This window comes from Benincasa hispida, chromosome 5 (genome assembly GCF_009727055.1).
Source record: "Benincasa hispida cultivar B227 chromosome 5, ASM972705v1, whole genome shotgun sequence".
In the NCBI taxonomy this organism is placed as follows: domain Eukaryota; kingdom Viridiplantae; phylum Streptophyta; class Magnoliopsida; order Cucurbitales; family Cucurbitaceae; genus Benincasa; species Benincasa hispida.
Genome location: NC_052353.1, coordinates 40,377,443 through 40,400,230, shown reverse-complemented (window position 1 = coordinate 40,400,230; position 22,788 = coordinate 40,377,443). Strand labels below are relative to the sequence as shown.

The following is a 22,788-nucleotide window of genomic DNA, read 5'->3' as shown; positions in this document are numbered from 1 at the left end:
TCTTATCTTACAGAAATGATGATTAAAAATGATCAATTATAGTCGAATTCAGCCACAATCAAAATTTCATTAACTAATTATAACAATTTTCATCAATTTCTATAAAATTCTCCAAAATTTCTATCGACATCGATACTTTCATAAAATCGAGATATCGATGAAATGACCTCGATATTTCCATCAATATCGATATTTCAAACTTTGCTTCAACCATTGCCAACCTGAAACAAAATATAATAGCACCATCAAATTATAAACCACAGGAATAATATGGACAAAAACGTATGAATTATGATAACACTTTAACAATACCATCTATTATTGAGTTTCTCAGCACGAGGTGCAGTTCTTTTGTAAATTGGTCTACTATATGGAAGAATTAACAATAGTCTCTAGGTGCAAAATAATTACATCCCGTCCTTCTAAAAGCTGCAGTTTCTAAGATACAGTTATAATTAGTACTAATAGTTTTTGGAGAGAAATGTCCTCTAGAAGGGAAGCCTCAACCACATGATTACCAAAAAAAAAAAAAAGGAAAAAACTTTTCCAATGGGAATTGAGGGACGATGAACCATAATTGCAGAAGCAACAATAATTTTTACACCAAGATAAAGCCATTGATACTATTAAGTATTTTCTATCACTGGAAGTCTGAATTGTTCCTTTAAGTCCAATTTGACCATTGGAAAGTCTCTAGTGAGGTTGCTCCTTGGAACTTCTACTTTCGCCTCTTTGATTTTTGAAGGGATGACGACAAGGCAGAACCGAAAGAATCAGCCAGAAACTCTCCTCGTATAGCAATAGACCAGCCAGAGGAAGACAAAGATGGAAGCGAAAGGGCAACTGATGAAAGGATGATGTGTTTTTACATGAAGAGCACCAGCTGAGAGAGAGAGAGAGACCCAAAGATTTCTGAATTGTAATTTGTCTTAAGTGTTGCTGACGCATAAGTGGCTAAGTTCCAAATAAAGATCTCAACTTCCTTGGACACTTTCCCCTCCAAATCTCCAAATAAGTTGATGTTATGTATTTTGGGCCATAGAAGCAAGGTCTGGAGTTATAGAATGGTTGTGAAAGTTCCATTTAATTCCTTTTTCAAAACCTAAAGGTTCTCCCGAGTGGATAAATACCTGGCTGATGGGAGGCGTGACAACGACGCCAATGCTATGATTTCTTCTTCCATTCGGTTCCTCCTTAAGCCTAAATACCAGCAAGAAGAATTATTGCAAGCTTCTCGGATGGATGCTTCTCTTTTTTATTGAACAGAGAATACAGTAAAGGAATAGACGGCATAAAGGTGGGCCGTGTCGATCCAAGAGTCCAACCAAAAGGTGCATGGGTCTATTTCCAATTTTGCAAGGGTATCCATCGTAGTCTCAATACTTCATAATGGATTTCCAAGGAAATTTTGTAAAGTGATTCGTTTTTGTGGAAATGATATTACAAGAATTCGAAGAGGACCTTCTGCTCCTGTCCTGATACCATGGTAAATCACCACTCAACCCAAAAACTTAAGTTTGTGAGTTATGGTAAATTTAACTATATCAATACTTAATAGCTGTGCAACCGGACTTGTGTTTGAAGGGGGAGGTACTATATTTGACAGCAATAACTCTTCTCCAAGGTGGCCCTTTATAGCTTGGAAGTGCCAAATCCACTTTGCTAGAAGGGCTTGATTCTTGTGCTTTAATCCACAATGCCCAGACCACCTTCTTCAATAGGGAGTTTAACCTCTTTTCATTAAGTGAGATGGAAACCGCCTGTCTTTACTGCCATGCCAAAGGAAATTTCAGACGGATGCTTTTCTTATCTTATACCGCGCTTGATAGAGTGGTGGCACTTCCAATTTGTGAACATTTAACCTGTGTTTCGTACAATTGAAAGAAACAGTCAGACTTCAATCAAATCAAGTCATACAATTATTTGAGTACATTGACTCAAAAAACAAGAGTTCTCGAAGATCAATTTTATTGGGGAGAGAGAAATTTAGTCTTCAAATAAAGACAAATCATGTGCTTCTTACAGAACCCTATTTTACATTGTTGTAAATAGCAAGCCCAGCGATGCACATTTTCACATTTTATCAACAATTATATAAAGACTAAAATATGTGTAGAGGTCAATTTCATAAATAAACAAAACTATAATACGAGAATCATTGGTGCTACAAGCTAGAGGATAAAACTCCCCCTTCTCTCCTCCCAACAAAATTCTGTTCCTAAACAGTTGCAAAATCATGATAAAGACACTCAAGGATTTAGTCTCTAGATGCTTCAATTTGAAGTATATTATTAACGATAGGCAATATTTGTTTAAAGTTTGTCAAATGATGATCACGTTGTAAAATATCATCTCAGTGGAGTGAGAGTATTATGAAATTATTTGAATTGTTAAAGGCCTCTTACTCTGCACATACATTTCCATCTCAACGCCACTGGTCAAGAAAAAACTAAGGGTCTACACCTTCAAACTTCCGCCGTAGATTTCATTAACTGCCCCCTGATGATTTGAAATTCAATGAGAATGTGTATAAAGAAAAATAAAAAATTAAACATCTTTGATAAAGAAATAAAGATGTCATAGCTACAAATTTCAGCCTGTTAAATTATATGTATCTTCAATACAGAAACAGAAAATCCACCTCCAACATCTTAAAAGAAAAGGAAAGGTCCAACGGGGCAATTCTATCAAAGGAATTGTATGTACAATTTGTGGGAGAAATCACAGGATACCAGAAAATTAAGAAGGTGCACTAATGAAAAGAAAACACCATTGATTGAAAACTAAAACGTTTAAATTATCTGAATTAGCAATTTAAGGCAATAACCTGAAGGTAAGGATCAATAGTGTTGAAGACTTCCAAAAACAGCTGGGACTTCATTGCTAACCTGATACAAAAATGAAGGATAACAAAATGAAGCCTACAACTAATGTAATTCTAATATTAGATCAGCATGGTCATACATAAATTTCAGAAAAGTAAGAAAGGTGGATGATAAATATCGTAAAACCAGATAGCAAGGCAAGACCACTTGAAAGAGGGGCACAATATTTCATGCCTGCATCACCTGGTCATCTCAACCAATATACAAAATTACCTCTTAAGCAGACGAAAACAAACATAGGTCTCCTCAATGTCCAGCTCTATCTTCAACTTGAAGTACTGCTTAAGAAGTTCACACAAACCATCGATAGCGCCATCCCAACTATCAGAATCTGCAGCTGAATGATGCCAAGATTGAGATAAAATCCTTAGCAAAATCCCATATAGATTTCCTGGTGACCCTGATTCTATATACATCTCTGCAAGAAGCTTTAATATCAAACAATTGCTGGCTTTAAATTTATCAATCCATAGAGGTGGGTTCCCAAACCAAAGATCATTCTCCATAAAAGAATCGACTAAGCCAGATGTATTGTCAATAGCACCGCCTGATTCCTGATGATTTTTTACTGAATGTTCCAAAGAAAGCTCTTTTCCCCTGTGTGCTGGGAGTTGCTTAAGTATATCAGCCCTCAGTGATTCAGGTAACTCTTGCAATACGGATGGATCTACTTGACTTAGAGATGAAGGTAGTAAATCAATTATATGAGATCCAGAGGTGGGAAGAGGAGTCACCAAATTGCACAATCCTTCCCCAGAAATTTGTGCAGGTGGTGAACGACCAACAATATGCTGTGTCACATAGGACCAAAAACACCAAAGAGCACATAAATACATGAGTGAATCGAAGACTGGTGAGCTAGAAAAATAAAATGCGGCTGTACTCTTCAGCAATTATAAATACATCAAGGGCATGCCTCTCTTCACAGTAGATTGTGCATTCAGATTAAAAAAAAAAAAAAAAAGAGTGAAGCTACAAACACAAAGGTAAGTGTAATCAACTTATACTGTAATTATTAGATCTGTTGGGATGGAATACCAAAAATATGAGATATATTCCAAAGTCTCCATTAAATAATACCTTATTTTCCGACTGTATTTTGTTTCCTTGGATATCCGATAAAGTAAGTCCATCACCTTCATTTATTTGACAGCAGAAAGGGAGAAAAAGATATATTATCATCTTTGTTGGTTACAGAAACCGGACAACAAAGATTATTTTAAAATTAGCATCACTATCCAGATAAATTTTACCTCCTGATCCTTGAGATGGAACCCTTTTAGAAGAGGAGGAAAATTCATTTTTGTCTCTGCTTTTAGCTAGAAGATCAATTAGTTTCCCACCATAGATTTCATTTAACTCGGAAAAGAGTTCAGGAGGTAGGCTTCTTATAACTCCAATATCCAGATTGCACAGAGGTGGAGCTGAAACCGGGTTCAAAGCTTCACGATGGAGCTGGTGATTCTCCATCTGAATCAGATGGCTAATAGGATCAGCAGATAACTGATCTGAAGTTCCAGCGTCACTCTGTTTCTCATTATCTATTAAGATTATTACAAACAGAGTAAGAATGATGATTCACCTTCAAACCAAGAATAAACACATGAGAACTAAGATACTCAGATTATATTCATACACGAGTGTATATCCATACATGAAACCCTATGGGGACACTTCCAGAGCAGGTAAGATGACATATTAGAAAAGCAAGGAACAATAATTGCTAATGGTGAAATTTACATAAGAACTAAGAACTGAGATTAGAAATAACATGCAAGTATGGAAATACCGATGCCTCACAACAAGATTTCTATCATCATCCATAGGGTTTGAACTGCTCACAATGTAAGCATATACAAATCTAATGACTAGAAGAGCTACGTCAACCACCTTCTCTCTCATCAAATCAGATAGTATTACCATCACCATAATATCAATACCTCACAGGAGGGGGAAAAAAACAGAGAGAAAAATACAGCTGTTGAGCTAGCATGATGTCCTTTCTTTTTTTTCTTATTGTTACAGCTTAAAATCCTAATAGTCACAATAAATAAGAAAGAATCAATTCAATGGAAAAGAACAGCAGTACATCAATTATAAAAGGAAAGAGACGAAATAGAGAACTCCCATACCTATATTAGCCCTTTCCTTTAATAAAGGACCAGTACTATTTTCTACATTTGTAGTTGCAGATGAACTAAGCCACGAGTCCAAAGAATTTCTTTTCATCCCTTCAGAAGAAAACACACACACATGAAACCAACTATACCACAAAAAACATGCCAAAAAGTAAGAGACCAAAAATAATCCACCTATTATTTAATTAATAGTTGATTACTTCTCTTTTAAATATAAAATGAATACTTCTTTTTCAGATTTGAGTTTGATTGAATATTAGATTCTAGGATGATATATAGTTAGATATCAAGCCCCTCACTACCTACCTAGATATTACAGCTTCGTGAAGGAGTGTTGGAATGAAGATGTTAAAATGGATCACAGGTTAAAGATATAACAAATGGATGTGTAGAGAACTTTCCTATATTACTTGGCATATTTTTCAGTATATTCTCATTCAGCAAGTAACCAATATTCGATAAAATTTCAAATTCAATTGTCTAGTCTCTAGAGCATCGTTTATTCAAACAAAGCAGCCAAGCATTATCCTCTGCTGTACATTTCAATAGGGCCTTGCCCAACAAGAAATAGTTGATGATGAACTCCCTAGATTGAATTCCTTGGATTGCGTAAACAATGTTCCCCCAAAAATTTCAGAAAGGTCTTCTCAGTTACTATAGTTACACATCCCTTACAGATCTCAATAATGTTAACGAGGGAAGTGACATGATCTTGTTTCTCAATTTGAAGGATTATTGTTCCTTTTCCTCACAAATCCAACGTCGACCATTGAGGGATCACACCCCAAAAGCACCCTCTTTTTCAATATTCCTTGCTGAAACAGTATTTGATTAGCCAACTGAAATTGTTTTCATAAATTGAGGCCCCCTCAAGTTCTCTTCATTATGCTTACATATTTTCATTTCCACAGAAGCAAAATTAATAGTGCCTGAAAATCATAATACAGACAAACTTACCTTGCTTAGAGATATCCACATTTTGAAGCTTCGAAACTTGTAAACCAATACCACGAATTTCTTTGACATCTACATGCACCAAAAAGGACATCATAGAAATTCTTAGAGAAAAGAATATGTATCAAACTCAATTCAAAAAGATGCCTTTTAGTCCAGTAAGAAAGGAAAACTACAATGTATGTACAATATATGGGGAAAGAAACCAGCGGTGTGATTTTTCTCTTATGCTGATTCAGTGTTACAAACGTTGATGAGACAATATAAAGTATCAATAACATGTGGTTCAGGATGGCAAACAGGAATGTTACCATCAACTGAAAAATCATAATTATGCCTAGTTTAGGATTACCTATGACAAAAACCCCAAAAAGCTGCTTTACAATCCTTTGAAGAATTTCCAGGTCATCTGTGGCAACAGGAACCTAGTACAATAAAAAAACTTACAAATTTAGATGTCAAAGATTACATAAATAATAAATAAGAATTCTACAATTTCACAAACATGGTTAGAACTATTAAAAAAGGGAAATGGGATCCATTTGTCAGACAACTATACCGTCAATGAATGGCTCAGGTTTTCACAATCTCCACAACCCATATACTTTGTAGGTTCATCAGCATCTTTTCTTCGTTTTTTTATCTAAATAAATACAACACAAAAAGAATGCTAACAGCACTTCTACATAAATCAAGAAGGAAAAATCCCATTCATATCTTGAAGGAACAAAACTCAACAATGTTTGTCACTGTATAAAAGAAAGAGAACGTACCTTGAGGGTAAAGGTACGTCCCTGCACTCCACATCCATGCAGCCGTAATGAAACCTCCTTACAAAGGTTCAAGAGAAAGCATTGACACTGTAATAGTTAAAATATTAGTTCTTAATTCACTCATATATTTTTTCATCTTAAATGGGTAAACGTGCAACCCTTTATGTTACCCACATCTTTGAAGTCCTTGAACCTAACACCCCAGTTCACTTCAGCTCCTATGGATTTGCTTTCCTAAATCATAAGCAGGGTAAACATGAGAAATAGAAAATTATGAGAAAATGTAAGAAAATCAAGATAACAAAACTAGGTCACTGTTGCAAAGCAAATATTATTTGGAAAATATACAGAGTAGTACCACTCTACTCCATCCACCGTTTTCCTTTTCATCTTTAATTTTGTTGATCACAGAGATATTGGGGAGGGCCACCCTTGTATTATATCCCTGCGTCACCCATACTAATTTCCAAAGAGGATTTGCCAGAAAGATGACTCTCATAACAAGGGTTTCAAATTATTGTATTTACATGAAAATCTTGAACCCAAACCCCTGAAGAGAATCCCAAACTCCCCAACGCAGTAGTCCATCAACATATGAGACGAAATAGTGCATCTTTTATCATGATTCAACTCAAAAGGACTTCTTTAAAATTTTCAATAGTTCCAAAGGAAGTACCATTTATAGGCACAAATAGAAGCCTTAAACTATAATAGTTATATTACTCCAAAAGACTAATAAAATCCTATTTACACAGACATATAATAATGCCTCTATCATTCTATAATGCAGATCAAAAGGATAAGTTTGCTTTGTCTACTCTTAATTCTCAACAAGTGAAACATTAAGGTAGTTATCACGTCTTGCTCACAGAGAACAGTGAAGATTTTGAGTGGTTGTAGTACATCCATTACTCTTACTGGATAATCTAATGCAGTAATATATTTAGTATTGTATTTTAACATAAGAGTTCAGAAACAAAACAAGAAAAAATTGTAATTCAATTAAGCAAAACATGTAAAAGTTAATGAAAAAGTATATGGTTTATTATCTCTTTGCCAAACCTGAACCAACCCAACTGCACGATTGTCCACCCCCCGACTATAATTCCATAACATCTCCCCTGTTTTTAATCCAAAGTCTTTCTGAAGAGAATCCTGGACACGTCAAGAGTAAATTAAGCAATCATTCCAGATAACTTAGTTTGATAATAACAAACTCAGCAAAATAACTTAGTCATAGCACAGCCACAAACAAACTCTCTATTATGTATATGGACAAAGGCAACCCTACATCAATATCCACTCACCAGCAGATCCTTTACAGAGCCACTACTGAGGACTTACAGCCAATCATGCAATAAAATAGAAAAAAGTTCCAAAAGAAAATAATAATGATGATAACATACAAACAAATGTTGTGCAATACTAAATCAATTATCAACTTCGTATCAAATATTTTCAAAATCATTATATTACATTAAAGAAATTACCAAATTTTATTATAATTTTCATTAATACAATGAAGCAAGTATCATATTCCAAGTCCACTCCTCTCTAAAGCCTACTACTTATGCTGATAGGGATCAACTACAAATCTTATCATGAGATGACCCTATCCTCTTTGTCACACCAACCTCTCTTGGTTGCATCCTTAACCATTCTCTCCTCCAATAAAGATATATTCAACCTCTCTTCAACAATCTTTCTATCAGAATAGAGTGTTCGTATGATATTTATTCAAAGCCTACTATTTCTATTGATGTAGCTGTTTTCTAGGAAACATTACTTTTTTTTTTTTTAATCTTTTGCCTTGTCTCTTGAGTCTTGACAACTTACTTGTATGACACATTTTCAAGGGTTTTGAAGAGAAAAAAAAAAAAAATCATATTGAAAATTGCAACTCAAAAAAACAATAATAAATATGTCTCAATTTCTTGACATTAATGTAAACCTATGGTGACCAAACAAACAAGCCATAGAGAGAACTACAGAGCCACCTTGGATATCATACGCAGCTGACCACAAGTCAAAACACTTCTTTTCTTCAACTTCTCCTCTAAGGCATGCCCTATTCCAGGAAGATCCTTAATGGGAAGTGGATCTAAATAATCATCAACCTACAAAAATGAAATGGAATACAAGAACAACTTATACACATTCTACTTGACAGTAAATGGAAGTATTTACTTGAATAATATACAAAGAAATTTCTTTGTTTTGTTAATCTTTTATTTCCTTTTTCTGCTCCTTTTGGGAGCTTCTTTTTTCAATTTTGTTCTTTGTTGAGTTTCAATCTTCGTTTGTTTGCATCACATTTAGTTTTTTCACCCCTTTCAAAGTGTATATTGTTAAATATCAAGTCTCATTATATTTTTTCAATTTTTCAATGAAAAATTTTGTCTCTGGTTAAAAAGAATATGTCTAAAATAATTCTTCCATGTAAAGTTGAAAGGACAATCCCTCTTACCTTCAAGAGTACACATAAAAATAGTGAAGTGATTTATAAGACAAAATACATGATTAAACATTCAAGACATCAAAATGGAGTAATCTAACGAGAATTGAAACACAATGTTGTAACGCTGGGTGATTTGACCAACTAAAGGTTCAGTGGAAGAATTTCTAGAACCTACCTTCTCTGAAGGAATGTAACACTGACCATCAGGTTTTGCAGTTCTGGTGGCAAGGCGAGCCATTAGCATATTAGTAGCTATTCCAGCACTTGCAGTACATCCTGTTGTATCAAAAATTTCTTTTCTTATTTTTGAAGCCAAGACCTCAGGATCTACCCTGTTCGTGCCCGAGATATCCAAAAATGCTTCATCACAACTTACGGCCTGCATTTGACACAAGTAGTGACATTAATGAAGCAAATCACATTGAATTGCCTACAAGAAATGCTGTCTGAAACAGACCTGCACTTTCTCACAATGCTTATGCAATATGTCATAGAACTGATCAGCTACCTGCATATTTCCCAAGATGTCAGATGCCATCAAAACATCTTTTGTACATGGAAGATACTAGAAGTAGAATATGATTTTTATCTTCCATAAGCAAACTGATTGCCAAATGACAACCCAGGGATAGCCACCACTTACCTCCTCATAGGACTTGAAGTCATATGGAAAAATAACAAGATGAGGACAAAGAGCCTTTGCATCCCTAACAAACATTCCCGCTCTGACTCCTTGATAGATATGGCCAAAGAGAGAAGAATCAATCGATACTCTAGAAAAGCCTTGGATTTGAATTATAGATTACATAAATAAAGAACTAGAAGACCAACCATAACCTCGAGCTGGGTAGTTTGCAGAGGAAATTTCTGCAGTTCCTTTAGGATTATCTGAGTGGCATACAGCTACCGGCCTATCCTTAAATTCCGGAATATTTCGAATAACCACCGAGACAAAGAAACAGTCCTGAGGCAGCAGCATACTGGTATTACTATACTTCAAAATGAATTAACGAATATATAATGATGAATAAAAAATAACTCCCGAGTTCTACAAAGTAAAAAGTAACCATCTAAAAAGAATAGTGACGACAAAAGCCAACATGCAGATATTTGAAGGACGAATATTGCTCAAACATTACCATGTCAACATGGATAATAGTGGCAGACTGATAATGGGAAGAACCATTCATATGAGAAATCACAGAACTGGACCCATTAGCTGATCGTGGAAAACGCTTATAATAACGATTTCTCCAAGTTCCAATGAAATGCAGCCTTGACTTCTGTAGATTGAAGAAAATAAATTTAGTCTATGAAATGGCAAAAAGTGAAAAGTTACCATCATGCTGTAATAAAATAGTAAAAGTACTATAAACAAGGACCTAGAGTTTTTCTAGAACATCTGATTTTTCACTAAGACGCCTGATAGGACCTAGTTCTGCAGCCCTCTATTATAAGTTATAAATGTTAAGATTTAGAAGACGTGGACGAAAGTAAAGTAGTTAAGACAAATGTCATCAATCAAAACACTCAGTGTAGGAAAAAACTCTTGAATAACCTAAAATACCTTGAAATAATTTTCAACAAAATCTGGATTTCCAAGAGTTGAATGCTGCAGCTTGGAAGACCCAGCCACCATAGAACTTGATGATCCATCACTATGATCATTATTGGTACTACCATTGTGAGTTGATGCAGACAAACCATGCAAACTAGATGTATTTTCTTCACTGCTCTGACCCACATCAACAACTCCTGGTTCTTCATCTGCATAATTACATTTTTCATAGCTTGGCCATTTCTGTACTTCTACATCAGCATCCTTTCGAGGACACATCTCAAAACTTTCACAAACTTGTGGTTTATATTCAATAGATGCATCTACATCGGATATATTTGTATCCTTTAGTTTGGTAGCCTCTAAATCATCACTTGACTTCTCATTCAGTTCAGCATCTGCATTATCTTGAAGGTTCATTTCAGAGTCAGAATGCATTTCTGCTCTATATTCTATCTGTTCAGTCACTTCAGATGAAGTGGTATCCTCTAAATTTACAGCCACCGGGGACAGTGAATCCTCTGTTCCATATTTCTTTTCAGTAGTCATGCAAATTTTGGGTTTCTCCAGCGTTGGACCTTTTTTCATAGAAAAGAATTCTGATAATCTTGGTTGATTACTTACAAGCTGATCAAGTTGGTAAGGAACCCCTAGAAAAAGAAAAATGAGTACAATATCAGCTGCCAGGGTCAAAATTTTGTCTGCATTTCTCTTTGAGACCTTTTAATTTATTGGGACAAAGTTATACAGCAAAATGTGATCCATATCACCTATCAGGTGCAAAAGTTAATTTGCATCTCTCTTCGATACCCTTTTTTGTGTGGGGGGGGTGGGGACAAAGGAAATAGCTTGATGTTGTTTAAGCGCTGACAACAACCTGGAATTAAATAGTTCCTAATGCCTGAAGCAATTATCCACTAATTAAATTTACATATCTAAACATAAAACTATAAAAGCAATGCATTAACTTACAGCTTAATAGCTTATTACAAGCAACAGAATCCAAGATCCATGTGGGTTTCACAACTGGGAGTCCACCGCTGAAGGACCTGAAAAATAACCAACAAAAGAGTTTATCTTAATTCTTCACCAAAAACAAAACTACTGCGAGTTTTTAACAATGAAGATAAATTTTGAACCAAACCTGAGATTCTTTATTTTACTGTCCGGTAAATTACTGCAAATTATATGAGAAACACTACGTCTTGAAAAATAATTCTCAAATCTTCCACCATACTTCAACATATAACCCCGCAATTCCTGAATTTAACTTGTAATCAGTAAGGCAGTAAAAATTGCCCACAAAACACTCTACAATATTGTCATTCTAATTAAAAATAATAATAGATATGGACAAGCCTAAAAAGGTGATAATTTGTAAAGTCTCCAGTTTTTCTCAATATCTTTCACCTCGAAGGAAAGAGAAACTGCTAAAATTGCTCAAAAGCTGAAAGAATAAGTGTAAAATTGTAAATTCCTACTCATACTTTTCAGTAGTTTTACTTTACATTCACGGCTCAACTCAAAATTATTAAATAGACTACCTGACTGGAAGGAATCGTGAAACCGTCAACAAAGATAGACACGCCCTGAAATATTTGATTTCCTGAGTTCGCACCACTATGTGAAGCACTTGAAGCATCAACATTAAACTGATTATGCAGTTTCCTGGTCTTTTCTACCATGTAACTGCGTCCAGAGCAAAGTATTTGAGGGAGAAAAAGATGATAAATACACTATATAAGTTAGAATCACATCACACCGAAAATCCTCAACAGCAATTAAGAAGCTAAAGTAATTCAATTATAAAGCGAGCAGCTAGTCCTTTGATAACTTTAAGCCCCTCCAAGACCAAAATTCACTTAAATTCATGTAGAACATTCGTTAAAAGAAATATGGTGGTTCAACTAACCAAATTTTCTTCCAAAGAGCAAAGGTGAAATTCAAATTACCGCCATATACCAATCTAACAAATAGAACATGTGAAAACGAAGAGGGAAAAACAAACAAAAAACCTTCCGAAATCTGAAAACGGGGAATTGCGAGAGAAGCGAGAGGCTGAAATGGAATTGGCTCCCCATGCGACGCCTAGGGTTTTCTGGTTGATCCGTTTCTTCTTGTTGCCACCGCTACTGGAAGGGTTCGACGGAGATGAATTGTCGATAATTCGCTTGGATCTGTGGCTGGAGGAATTAGCCGAGCGAGAAGAATCAGAATTCATCTTTCCTGTAGAAGAGAAGATTGTCGAGGAAGGAAGTGTAATGTTAAGGCTATGTAGCATTTAAAATGAGGCGGCAAATGAATGTCGATATATTTATATTTTATAACGCGTGGAAAAGCAATAGATATAATTGGAAAAGTGACTTTTTTATTCAGAAAATTTCACAAAATACCCAAAAACCAAAAACTTTTCTACCATTAACCTTTTGTCATACGAAATTCAAAAATTACCTCCAATTTTAAAAATCCTTCGGACCAAAGTCTTCCATCTTCTTCCTTCAACCATTCAATGTGTATTCAATATAACACCAACATTCCACCAAAGCATTTATTCTCAACTAATATTCTACCAATAGCATTTAATAATATTGGTATTAACAGAATAGAAGGTCATTCTTAGTATTTGAACTCCCCCCGCAATTCTCCCATTGTTCTCTCAACTCTCTCAGAGTTTCAGTCCAAAATTTGCGTTGATCGCTTTCATCGTCAGATTCAGAAACAGAGACAATGTAAGTGATATTCTACAATATTTATTGTCCCAGATGGCTTTTAGCATTAAATGAACGATCGTATAGTAATATATACACAATCGTTCATTACAATACAAGTATCGTTTAGCATTACTAGACGATCGTATACTAAGTTATAAACAACTGTGTAATAATTTATAAACGATCATGTAGTCATTTATAAACAATCGTGTAGTAATTTATAAACGACATGTAGTAATTTATAAACGACCGTGTAGTAATTTGTAAATGATCGTGTACTAATTTATAAATGATTGTATACTTAGTATTGTATATGTGATCGTATATAAATTTATGAATGATCGTTTATATAGTATTGCACGATCGTTTATAAATATTGTACGGTCTTTTATAAATTACTACATGATCGTTTATAACTTAGTATATGATCGTTTATAACTTAATACACTATTGTGTGTATATACATAAACGGTCGGTCATAAATTACAATATTTGTTTAAGATTTACTTATCCCATTGTAGATTAATGACGCTACTTTGCATCTTTGTACGATTTGTGGGGATTGGGATGAGTCCAGAAGGAATTATGTTGGATGTCATATGAAAGGTCTGAAAGTCAGAGATAATATAATTGTCAGTGAATTAGTGATTATGATGCACCAACGACTGAATATCGATCTGGATATGTTTGATATACACATCAAATACACCAACGACTTGAACTTTATGTGGAGACATAAGAGTGGATCAGATTCGAGTAAATAGTCAAATGATCTATAATATATGAATAAGGTTGGGTACCTTATTCTGGTAACACTATTGGATGCGGCCCGCTTTGTAGTTGTTACAAGGAGTTGTAAAGTGCTACAGACGAAGTGATCCTAATTCGTACATGTGATGACATGAGAAGTAGGGGCATCCTGTGCAATGAGTTTGCACAAAATCGGATCATGAAATAAGTCACTATTTCTTCATAACGTTGTTTACTATTTAAGGGAATTAGTAATTATATGTGATATAATTACACGTTTAATTTGGAATTAAATGGAATTGGAGAATCAATTAATATTTAAATATGATCTAAATATTAAATTCATGAATAGGGATTCATGGTGGTGGAACTGGTATTAAATTAATTTAATATTTTTATATTAAAGTAATTAAAGTTAATTTAATATTTGATATTAAATTAATTAAAATTAATTGAATTATTTAATTAATTATGAATTATTAATTTTATTAAAAAATAATTTTGAATTAATGTTGTTAAATTAATAAAGAATTTCAATTTTAATTATGAATTAAAAACTGAAATCAAGTTTTTTTATTTTTGAAATTGAATTTCAAATTTAAAAAGAAAATGAGAAATAGGAAAATCCTAAATGTGGGATTTCCCCACTAAAGAAGCAAGTTCCTTAGTCATGTTTACACTTCCAAATCCATCTCAAATTGTTAGTAGGTGCTGACTTGTATAGAGGCAATATGATTGCATGATTATCCTATACAAGAACATAATTCATTTCGATGAAAACAAACATGCAAAAAACTCGCGATTGGGCTGAGAAATCTAAATGTTGAAGAAGGGTCTTCAATAGTGAAAAACCAATGACCATCTCCGTTGTTTCCCTCAATTCAAGCTTATTTTGAGTCTCATAACTCAATCTAAAGCATCTAGAAGATAGTAAGAAAGGCCTTATGGTGGTTCATGAATAGAAATGAAGGAGATTGTAGCTGAATCAAACTTAAAGAAGAAGATCTTCAAAGGTATGTTTGAAACCCACTTTATATTTTATGAGCATGCTGAATTTAAAGTTAAAATTAATGAATTAGAATGCTTAATGATCATGTTTTCTTCAGTTGCATGTTACCTAACTCTATCACAATAAACTGTTTTAATTTGTTTCATTTTTTTTATAAGAGTTATAATTAAAAATGAAATTAGAAATTAAAATCAATAATTAAGAATTGCATGCAAACTTAGGTAAAATCATTTTTTTTAAATAGTTTTAAAATATGATTCACATAGACCTAAGATCACAAATTTCTAATGAGATTAGAAATTAATTTAATCTTTTTAATCAGTTTAGTAGGATTAAATTGGTTTTAATAAAAGATTAAGTTTGTAGAAAACGTATCTATAAGGAACCTTTTGTCCAAGGCTAGTTCTGTCTAGGCTGGGGTATTTAAGTTGACGGAAATGGAACACTCCTACATGGAAACTGACCTGAAAAGGTGAATTAGATAGATTTACTATAAGCATGCAATTGTTGATTAAAGTTTGTTAAAGTGTTTAAAGAACATTAATCAAAATTATTTAACTATCCAAAGTCAGTGTTACTTTTGACCAAACTTAAAAAATCACTTAGTAAAAATAATTAGCCTTATTTTTTCTAAGTTAAATAAACCTTAGATTATTAAAATACATAGTGGAAAAAAAAAAGATGTATATGATGTCAATTTTTCCACTTCGTTTCTCTTTTAATGTTCACATCGTGAGACTCATGCTTGGCTTGAGGTGCTTTAGGAGCGTCCCTCTTCATATGGTGTTTGCATGGGTCAATATCAAGGTGAATGGAGAGAGTATTTATAGTAAGTGGGAGAGGGATGTGTGTCAACTTGTCCTACGGTCTCCTTCATTGGTTTGCATTGTGAGATCTTATTGCACGACCTCGAGGTGCCTTCAGAGCGTCTCCCTTCGGATACTTTGTGCATTAGGCCAATATCAAGGCAAACTCCAAAAATGGGTAGGATCGCTATAGTTTTTTCGCCAATCGGTTTTTTCCTTCGGTTGGCTCATTGGGGCGGAACTCTAGGGTCTAAAATGAAGGGTCACACTTATGAGAAATTGTTAAGCTACTTAATGATTTCTTGATCAAATTAATGATGACCGATTGTTATAGGAACAAGAGTTATTCTGGTGTAATAATTGGTTGAGAGTGTCTCAGTTCAGTGAAAAGGAAACTGACTACCCTTTGGTGGCTTCTGTCCTAAATCAATGAAGCATCATTGTAAAATTAGATGTTATATGGGATTCAATTAGTTTTTGCTAAAATTGATTGGATGTTTTAGAGTTATGCTAAAATCTAATGTAGATCAATTTGTTTCTTTTCAACAAAAATTTCAAATTGTATTTTTCCGTTAGTTGCCTCTACTTATTTGATCGATTTTAATTATTCGATGTGGAAAAATTCAATTAAAATGTTTTTGTGATTAACAAACTTAACAACATCTTGACTGAGGATTGTCCTCAAGTCCCAACCCCTGATGCAACACGAAATATTCTTGATGTATACAAGATGTGGACAAAGGCTAATGAAAAGGCTCGAGTTTACATTTTGGCAAACATACGTGATGCCTTGGCCAAAAGTTTTAAAAGCTTGGTCACTGCACATCAGATCATACAATCAATGCAAAATTTGTTTGAACAAGAGTTCTCACAATTTAAGCAATGTGGGGTTGATGATGACGAAACCAATAATGTCAGCTCCTTAGATAAACTCCAATCCAGATTGAATGTCAAAGGACAAATAGAAAAAGCAAATGTTGCTAAATCTAGTGAAGTTAATCAACGAGGATTGTCCTCTAAGATGAAACTTGGAGTTTATAATATGAGTTATGGAGTTGATCCTACTACTCTCCAGAAAAGAAGAACTCTGAAGAAAATAAATCTGATTTATTTGTCTTGGAGACGTGCCTAGTAGAGAATGATGATTCCGCCTGGATAGTTGATTTATGAGCTACTAATCACATATGCTCTTCCTATCAGGGATTTAATTCTTGGAGATAATCAGTAGCTAAAGAGATGACTCTCAGAGTCGGTACTGGTGAGGTCGTTTTAGCTGTTGCTGTAGGCAGACTTAAGTTATTTTCGAACAGGAAACGATATATGTTATTAGATGATATATATGTAGTTCCTCATATCAAGATGAAATTAATTTCTATTTCTTTTCTGATTCAACAAAAGTATTCCCTATCTTTTTATGAAAATAAAGTGTTTATTTTTTAAAAATGGAATGGAACTAGGCATTGGTTCAATGGAAAGTAACTTATATGTACTAAGGTCGTTAGTTACAAAAGCCGTGCTAAATATTGAAATATTCAAAATGGCAACAACTATTAAAAGACCGAGAGTTTCTCCTAAAGAAAATGCCCATCTTTGACATCTAAGGTTAGGTCACATCAATCTCAATAGGATTAAGAGATTGGTGAAAAGTGGTCTTCTAAATGGTTTATAAAAAAACTCTTTACCTGTATGTGAGTCATGCCTTGAAGGCAAAAATAACAAAACGACCTTATACTGGAAAAGGTTATAGAGCCAAAGAAACCTTGGAGCTTATACATTTAAACCTCTGTGGTCCGATGAATGTAAAAGCAAGAGGACGATATGAATATTTCATCTTTCTCATAGATGATTATTCTAGATATGCGGATCTATACCTAATGCAACATAAGTCTGAAGCACTTGAAAAGTTCAAGAAGTATAAGACTAAAGTTGAAAACTTGTTAGATAAAAAGATAAAAACTCTATGATGTGATCGTGGTGGAGAGTATATGAACTTAAGATTCCAAAACTATGTGATAGAACATGGAATTATGTCTCAACTCTCAGCCCCCAGCACACCCTAACAGAATAGTGTATCGGAAAGGAGAAACAGAACTCTGTTGAACATGGTTTGGTCTATGATGAGCTATGCTAAACTTCCTGACTCGTTTTGGGGATATGCAGTAGAGACTATTGTTTATATTTTGAAAAAAGTTCCCTCCAAGAGTGTTTCTAAAACACCTTCAGAATTTGGGGATGTCCAACCCATGTGCTAATGGTAAACCCCAAAAAGTTGGAACCTCGTTCAAAAGTATGCCTATTTGTAGGCTACCCAAATTAAATGAAAGGTGGGTACTTTTTTTATCCAAATGAGAATAGAGTGTTTGTGTCAACAAACACTACCTTCTTGGAAGAAGACCACAAGAGGGATCATAAGCCACGAAGCAAAATTATTTTAAGTGAAATTTCTAATGAATCTATTGATACTTCAACAAGGGTTGTTGAAGGGGCTGATACATCAATAAAAGTTGTTGATGTGGGTTTGTCTAGTCATACACATTCATCTCAAGAGTTGAGATTGCCTTGACGTAGTGGGAGGGTTATGAACCCACCTGTAAGCTACATGGGTTTAACAGAAGCCCAAGACATCATAGTCGATGATGGTGTTGAGGATCCATTGTCTTATAAACAAACAGTGGAAGATGTTGACAAGGATGAATGGATTAAAGCCATGAATAAAAAAATGGAGTCTATGTACTTTAATTCTGTCTGGGAGCTTGTAGATCATCCTGATGGGGTAAAACCTATAGGTTGTAAATGGATCTACAAGAGAAAAAAGAGGTGTAGATGGAAAGGTACAGACCTTTAAAGCTAGACTTGTGGAAAATGGTTATACCCTATTTGAGGGAGTGAACTATAAACAAACTTTCTCACCTGTTGTCATGTTAAAGTCTATTAGAATTCTCTTGTCTATAGCCATATATTATGATTATAAAATATGGAAAATAGACGTTAAGACTACCTTTTTGAATGGTAATCTTGAAGAGACCATCTACATGAATCAACCAGAAGTATTCATTGAACAAAATAAAAAGCAAAAGGTTTGCAAGCTTAATTGATTCATTTATGGACTGAAACAAGCATTTCAATCTTGGAATATAAGATTTGATACTGGGATCAAATCTTATGACTTTGATCAGAATGTTGACGAGCCTTGTGTTTACAAGAAAATCATCAATAACTCAACAACTTTTCTCGTGCTACACGTGGATGATATCTTAGTCATTGGGAATAATATAGGTTTTCTGATTGATGTAAAGAAATGGTTAGCCACCAATTCCAAATGAAAGATTTGGGAGAGACGCAGTTTGTTCTAGGGATCCGATCATTAGGGATCGTAAGAACAAAAGGTTGGACTTGTCTCAGGCATCGTATATTGACAAGATGCTTGTCAGATATTCGATACACAATTCCAAAAAGGGGTTCATTACCTTTTAGGCATGGAATTGTATTGTCTAAGGAGTAGTTTTCTAAGACTCTTTAAGACGAATTCCCTATGCATCGGTTGTTGGTAGCCTTATGTATGCAATGTTATATATCAGACCTGACATTTGCTATGTAGTAGGGATAGTCAATCGATATCAATCCAATCCAGGATTAGATCACTGGATAGAGGTCAAAACAATCCTATAGTACCTTCGGAGAATGAGGGATTATATGCTTGTGTATGGAGATAAGGATTTGATCCTTATAGGATACACAAATTTTGACTTTCAGATTGATTGGGATTCTCGAAAATCCACATCAGGGTCAATGCTTACTCTGAATGGAGAAGCTACAGTTTGACAAAGCATCAAGTAAGGATGCATTGTAGACTCCATTATGGAAGCCAAATATGTAGCTGCTTGTGAAGCTGCTAAAGAGGCTGTTTGGCTTAAGAAGTTCCTTACTGATTTGGAAGTTATTCCAAATATATCTTTGCCCATCAAACTTTATTGTGATAATAGTGGTCCTGTGGCAAATCATAAGGAACCTAAGAGTCATAGAAGAGGCAAACACATAGGGTGAAAATATCACTTGATTCGAGAGATTGTGCATCGAGGTGACGTGATTGTCATGAAGATTGCTTCGGAGCACAATGTTGTTGATCCGTTTATAAAGGCTCTCATGGCTGAAGTGTTCGAGGGTAATCTAGAAAGTCTAGGTCTACAGGACATGCAACATTTTGTCTAGGACAAGTGGGAGATGTTACTGGGTATGCTCTAGTTTATTGTATTTTGTACTTTATTTGTATTGTACATCATAATCCCTAAGCTTTAGGACAAGTGGGAGATTGTTGGGATTGGTGTCCTAAATCTCTCTAGTATTCTCGTAGTTTGTAAACATTATATAAACAAATTTTTATTAATAAAATAACTAATAAAATTTTTGTTCGTATTTTCAACAACGTTTCCAATATGGCAACAACCACGTTGGCATTATTAAGCACCGAAAAACTTACTGGTGATAATTTCGCAACATGAAAACGCATGATCACGACGATCCTGATCATCGAGGATCTCATGTTCGCTCTCATGGAGGCTTGTCCTCCTATTCCAGCTTCTAATGCCGCTCGAAATGTTCGAGAGGCATACGAGCGATGGACAAGGGCAAATGAGAAGGCTCAAGCCTACATCTTGGCAAGTTTTTCTAAAGTCTTGGTCAAGAAACATGAGCATACACTTAATCCAATAAACTAAGATCTTAGGTTATTTTTATGTATAAATATGTATGTAGAGACCGAAGGAACTCGTTTATAAAGAGATCCATGAGCGGAAGCGGATCGTTCAAATTCCATTTAAATTGAAAACACAAAATTACAGTAAGCATACAGTTTATGCATTCTAATTAAAATTACAACATGTTTTTTAAACAAGAAATAGGATTCAAGAGATTATACTCTTGAAGAACACTTCTTTTCGTAAAGGCCCTATCGAACTATCAACAAAATCGAACACAACAACAAACTTGAAGACTTTTTTCAAGAATCTCACGAACCAAAAAGGAAGACACCACCACTTAAAACCTTTGGTATGCTCGGGGTGATATCCCAGGAGTTGTGGGTTCTGACTATTTTAGTAAGGAGAGATTATAAATAATATAAATAAATATGATAACCAACTTATCAATCATATTATATTTATAACCTATAGTTTTAATATTGCATCATATACAATATAAATTATAGTTCTTTTTCTCTATTTTATGGCACTTAATGTAAATCATACTTATATTAAATTTAACAACTATGAATCTCATTCATAAAAGATATATTTGAATCACATTCAAATATTTATTCTTCCAATTAAACTATAATGTATCAAATATATTATGTCAATTATATAATATATAATCGAATCACTTTAATTATATCATATATAATTAAATTCCCTTTTATTAATTTGAACAATTCAAATTAACCCAAAAACTGATTCTCAACTAAATCCTTTTGAGCTACCAAGGGGATCTTATGGACCTGTAGCTTGAAGCTCCAACGGTACGTGAATAATTAATTAAACTCTTTAATTATATTATTCATCATCCGTTAACTATCGGACACTCCACTAAAGACTGATAGCTGCACTCTTCACACTATAGATATATTTCTATGTCCATTGGATATAACCAATCAATAATACGATGACCATTCACAAATTGCTCGTAATTACAGCTGGGCCAAATTATCGTTTCCCCCTGTAGTTACATCTAACTTCTTAAGTACCACTGATCCCTCTAATGAACAATAGATCATAGTCCTATTATGACTAAACCCCTCTCAAGCCAAGAGAGGGTGTGGCGCCACATTATTCAAGACCCGGAATCAGCCCTTAAGGGAGCAATTTATCTACTTACCCTTGCTTTGGGGAAGGAGTGAATTCCATATTGTGTAACTGAGTTCTCAGCTCCCCAATCGGACGAATCCCGAAAATAGTAGGCTTGTTGAGTCGGTGATCTGGCCATTCTCACCCATACAAATCAAAAGACCGCCCTCATAGGGAGAAGTTCACAACTCATTCAGGATTAAGGTCATGTTACCTATGGTCATTCTAGTGAAATGAAAGTCTTTATTATGAATGGTGTTATATAATGAGATTAAATATTTTGTGGTTCGGTCTTATACAAACTTCTTTGTATAGAATATCCCCGCTTGCATGTCTAATATATGAATGATCAGAATCAGATAATTTGTAGCACTTTACAACAATTGTAACACCTACAAAGCGGGCCATATTCGTAGTGTCACCAAGATAAGATATCCAGCCTTACTCAAATACTACAGATCATTTAGGTTATCACCTAAACATGATCCACCTGTATGTCTCCACATAATGTTTAAGTTATAACGATAACCATGGATGTTAGTTTATTGGTGTGTGGTTAATGCAACTAAAATATCACATATTTCATAGACAAAGTGAATAAAATATCATATATTATAAATCACTTACAAGTTTGTTCATATAAGGTTTACAAACTATAAAAAACCTACGAGATTAGGGCATCAACCCCAACATAGAGATATACAGGTAGATTAGTTTAAATGATAACCTAAACGGTCTGTAGTGGATGGATAAGGTTGGGTACCTTATCCTAATAAATCTATAGATACAACAATAATCTTGGATGTTAGTTTATTGGTTTGTGGTTAATACAACTACAATATCAACATATTTCATAGACAAAGTGAATAAAATTATCATATATTATAAATCACTTACAAGTATGTTCCA

General features: G+C 34.3%; 1 protein-coding gene across 2 annotated transcripts; it reads right to left on the bottom strand.

The window, feature by feature from the left end:
- Positions 1–285: 285 nt before the first annotated feature.
- Positions 286–12,987, bottom strand: LOC120078260 (DNA repair protein REV1). Of its 2 annotated transcripts, none has more exons than XM_039032484.1 (24): positions 12,782–12,987; positions 12,311–12,455; positions 11,911–12,026; positions 11,739–11,815; positions 10,776–11,416; positions 10,348–10,491; positions 10,040–10,172; positions 9,852–9,940; positions 9,666–9,716; positions 9,384–9,587; positions 8,748–8,867; positions 7,813–7,905; positions 6,925–6,984; positions 6,751–6,837; positions 6,537–6,620; positions 6,330–6,402; positions 5,981–6,049; positions 5,018–5,116; positions 4,139–4,426; positions 3,966–4,021; positions 3,099–3,676; positions 2,828–2,888; positions 2,417–2,499; positions 286–1,862 (listed from the first exon to the last, which is right to left on the bottom strand). In XM_039032484.1, the coding sequence occupies exons 1-23, from the start codon at positions 12,985–12,987 to the stop codon at positions 2,458–2,460; spliced, it is 3,516 nt and encodes a 1,171-aa protein (XP_038888412.1). In that variant the 3' UTR covers positions 286–1,862; positions 2,417–2,457. The 2 variants fall into 2 exon arrangements, 1 of the variants encoding a protein (XP_038888412.1); XR_005481962.1 differs by having other exon boundaries at positions 350–1,862; positions 2,406–2,499.
- Between the last annotated feature and the right edge of the window lie 9,801 nt (positions 12,988–22,788).